The following is a 2,844-nucleotide window of genomic DNA, read 5'->3' as shown; positions in this document are numbered from 1 at the left end:
ATATTTTATATTTTAAGATACTATTGTAATTTCACAAATATATATTTTTTACGCTCTTCATTCAAAGAATTATAAAATGTCCTCTTCCTTCCACTTTACTAACCAAACAACAGCTTTCCTTTATTTATATTGAAAAATGAATTATAAAATTTAATAAGAAATCAATCACAATTAAATCAGTTGACATGATTATTGATTAGATCATCTTAAAACATTTATTGATTAGATACCAATTACAATTAAACTAATTGATATTAATAATAAAATTATTAATTATTAATATCAATCACAACTAAATTAGTTATACAACCTATTTAGATTTCCTCTTTCAATTTTTATAGATTTTTCAGGAAACAATTTGCTTTGAGGACATTTACGTGTCCCCAATTTTTTTTATAACTATTCATCTTCTTCTTTTTTTGTAGAAATTTAAGATTTGTTATTCTAAATCTTAATTTTATTGAACTAATATTAGATCCAAATAATTTTTTTAAAACAAAGATAATTGGAGGCTAAATAATACTAAATTTTCCAAATAAAGCCTATCACCGAATTCTTTTTTTTTTAACTTTCGTGCAATTGATAAATTTAGTTAAATGACAATAATTTTACAAATTTCATTTCAAATATAAATTGAATATACTAAACTTTCATTTTTATATTCCATTAATAACTAAATAAATAAATCATGATCTAGACTTTGTTTTATAATTTTTTAATGATACCAATTTTAATCATCAAAGTCCTTCAATCAATATATCATACACGTTGCTCTTATAAAAATATAAAATCGCATAAACCCTTAATTAATATCTGAATTAAAATTCATTCCGATATACAATTTCTATTAATATTAATTATTATTGATAAGATGTTTATCAATTTTTTCTCCTAAACATCAAATGATTCTTGTAATCCTTAATCCCCTTCCATTTAAATTATTTGATACAATTATTATGATACCAATTACAATTAACAAATCTTCATGTTTTGATAATTTTAGATTTCTTAATAAAAAATTTATCACACACTTTCATTAATTTTTTTTCCCATTTTTACAATATTTATCTTTCCATTTAAAAAACAAAATTTGATTTTATTTTAAATCTTAAATTTTTAACTAAAATTATATTAACATAAATATTTTTTTATATTAAACACAATGAGTTTAAAAAATTACCTACAAAATATTTAAAAATTAGATAAACATAATTAATGTGTGGAATAACTATTTTTAGAATTTTTAATACACCAAAATTCGGACAGATGCAAAACAAACAATTTGCAAAAGTTAAAGGATTTATTTTATATCATATAGAGCAAAAAAAAAACATCCCCTCATTCAACATGTGAACTTGAAATTCATTCTGAAATACAGATTGTATTGATATTTATTCTAATTGATTAAAATATCTATCATTATTAATAATTGATTAAAGTATTTCTTAACAACAATAATTATAAAAAATTAAACAAAAACAATCATTGCAAATTTTTAAACTAATTTTTTAACACGAAATAATATATTAATAATAAAAAAGAGGTAAATAATCAATCAAAGTAAAAAAAATATTTTTAGATGACACAAGATGTATCAAGCTTCAAACACACTAAAACAAAGAGGAAACAAAACAAGAGTCTACAAAAACTGCCAACAAAACTGGAAAAAAAAAATCAGCATAGTTTGCTGATACGGTTGTTGATTTGTTGATGATAATTGATGATTTGTAGATGATTAATTGATAGATCTTTATTGAAGTTTAACGAGTGCAAAATTGAGGTTAAGATTTCTTCTAAAAGACCAAAGTTGCACTTTTATCTTTTGATCATTTTCCCAATGATTGTCTTTAACAAGTTCGTTCCATCCATATGTGATATTATAGACTTCGGTTGTCTCCATTTTCCACTTCTTTAAGCACATATCATCCCAAAGATTAAGATTGGGATCCAACATAGATACAACCATACTAGCAATCTTATTTTTTTCCTCTCCTTTATGTTTACGCTCATAATCCAAACATAATTCCTCGGTTGGTGTCAGAAAACTCTCTATAACCCTACCTTTTGGGATGGATAAACGACCATTATTTTGAGTAAGGTCACTCTTAGTTAGTTGCTTCTGAATCACCAACTTCACATCACTACCTTTCATATGTCCAATAATTTCTTTAAAAGCCAATGGAAGTTCAGGTCGCTCTTCTTCCATTGGATGATTAACATTATCATTGTCGTAACCATTCTTTAGCTTCTTTGAGAGTTTCCTCGATTTTCCATTCTTAGATTTTCTTTTTTTAATCTTCTTAGAATCCTCGACGAATGAAGATTTCTCGAGAATCGCATCATTATTCCTTCTATCTTGATTGAGAAAACCAACTCTAAATGATTGATCACTTCTTCTTATCTTAATAGATATTCTCCCAACACCCTCACAACTCTTGCAATCCCGAACACCATCTTTAGGTTGCATGTTGTCTGAAAAAACAATGAGAAGAAAATAATGCAAACACCATCTTTAGATTGCATTTGTTTGAAAAAAATAATGTGAAGAAAAAATAATGAAATCAAACTAATGTATCAATGAGAAGAAACTAATACAAAGTAGAAGAAAAAAAAAAACTCACCTTTCTAAATCAAGGATGAATGAACAATTATCCTTCCTTTCAACTTTTTCTCCAAATCATTTTAGTTTGATATCTTTTTCTTCGTTAAACAAGAATATTTATAGTAAAAAAGAAAATTGTAATATCGATTCTAAATCATTTACAATAAAATTATTTGATTGGATTATTGAATATAATGCCAATTACCATTATATTAATTGATTAATTGATATTAATAATAATT

The 2,844-nt window shown here is 24.2% G+C and overlaps 1 protein-coding gene across 1 annotated transcript; it reads right to left on the bottom strand.

The window, feature by feature from the left end:
- Positions 1-1,750: 1,750 nt before the first annotated feature.
- On the bottom strand, positions 1,751-2,467 carry LOC127121650 (B3 domain-containing protein At2g32645-like). The gene has a single exon (XM_051052104.1). It carries the CDS (start codon positions 2,465-2,467, stop codon positions 1,751-1,753), a length of 717 nt encoding a protein of 238 aa, XP_050908061.1.
- Between the last annotated feature and the right edge of the window lie 377 nt (positions 2,468-2,844).

The sequence above is a fragment of the Lathyrus oleraceus genome, chromosome 2 (genome assembly GCF_024323335.1).
Source record: "Lathyrus oleraceus cultivar Zhongwan6 chromosome 2, CAAS_Psat_ZW6_1.0, whole genome shotgun sequence".
Lineage (NCBI taxonomy): Eukaryota > Viridiplantae > Streptophyta > Magnoliopsida > Fabales > Fabaceae > Lathyrus > Lathyrus oleraceus.
Note: the sequence above shows the minus strand (reverse complement) of the source record. Positions and strands in the feature narration are given on the sequence as shown.

Excerpts from the sequence above, each read along its gene's own strand:
- LOC127121650 (XM_051052104.1), bottom strand. The coding sequence starts at position 2,467 with ATGCAACCTAAAGATGGTGTTCGGGATTGCAAGAGTTGTGAGGGTGTT.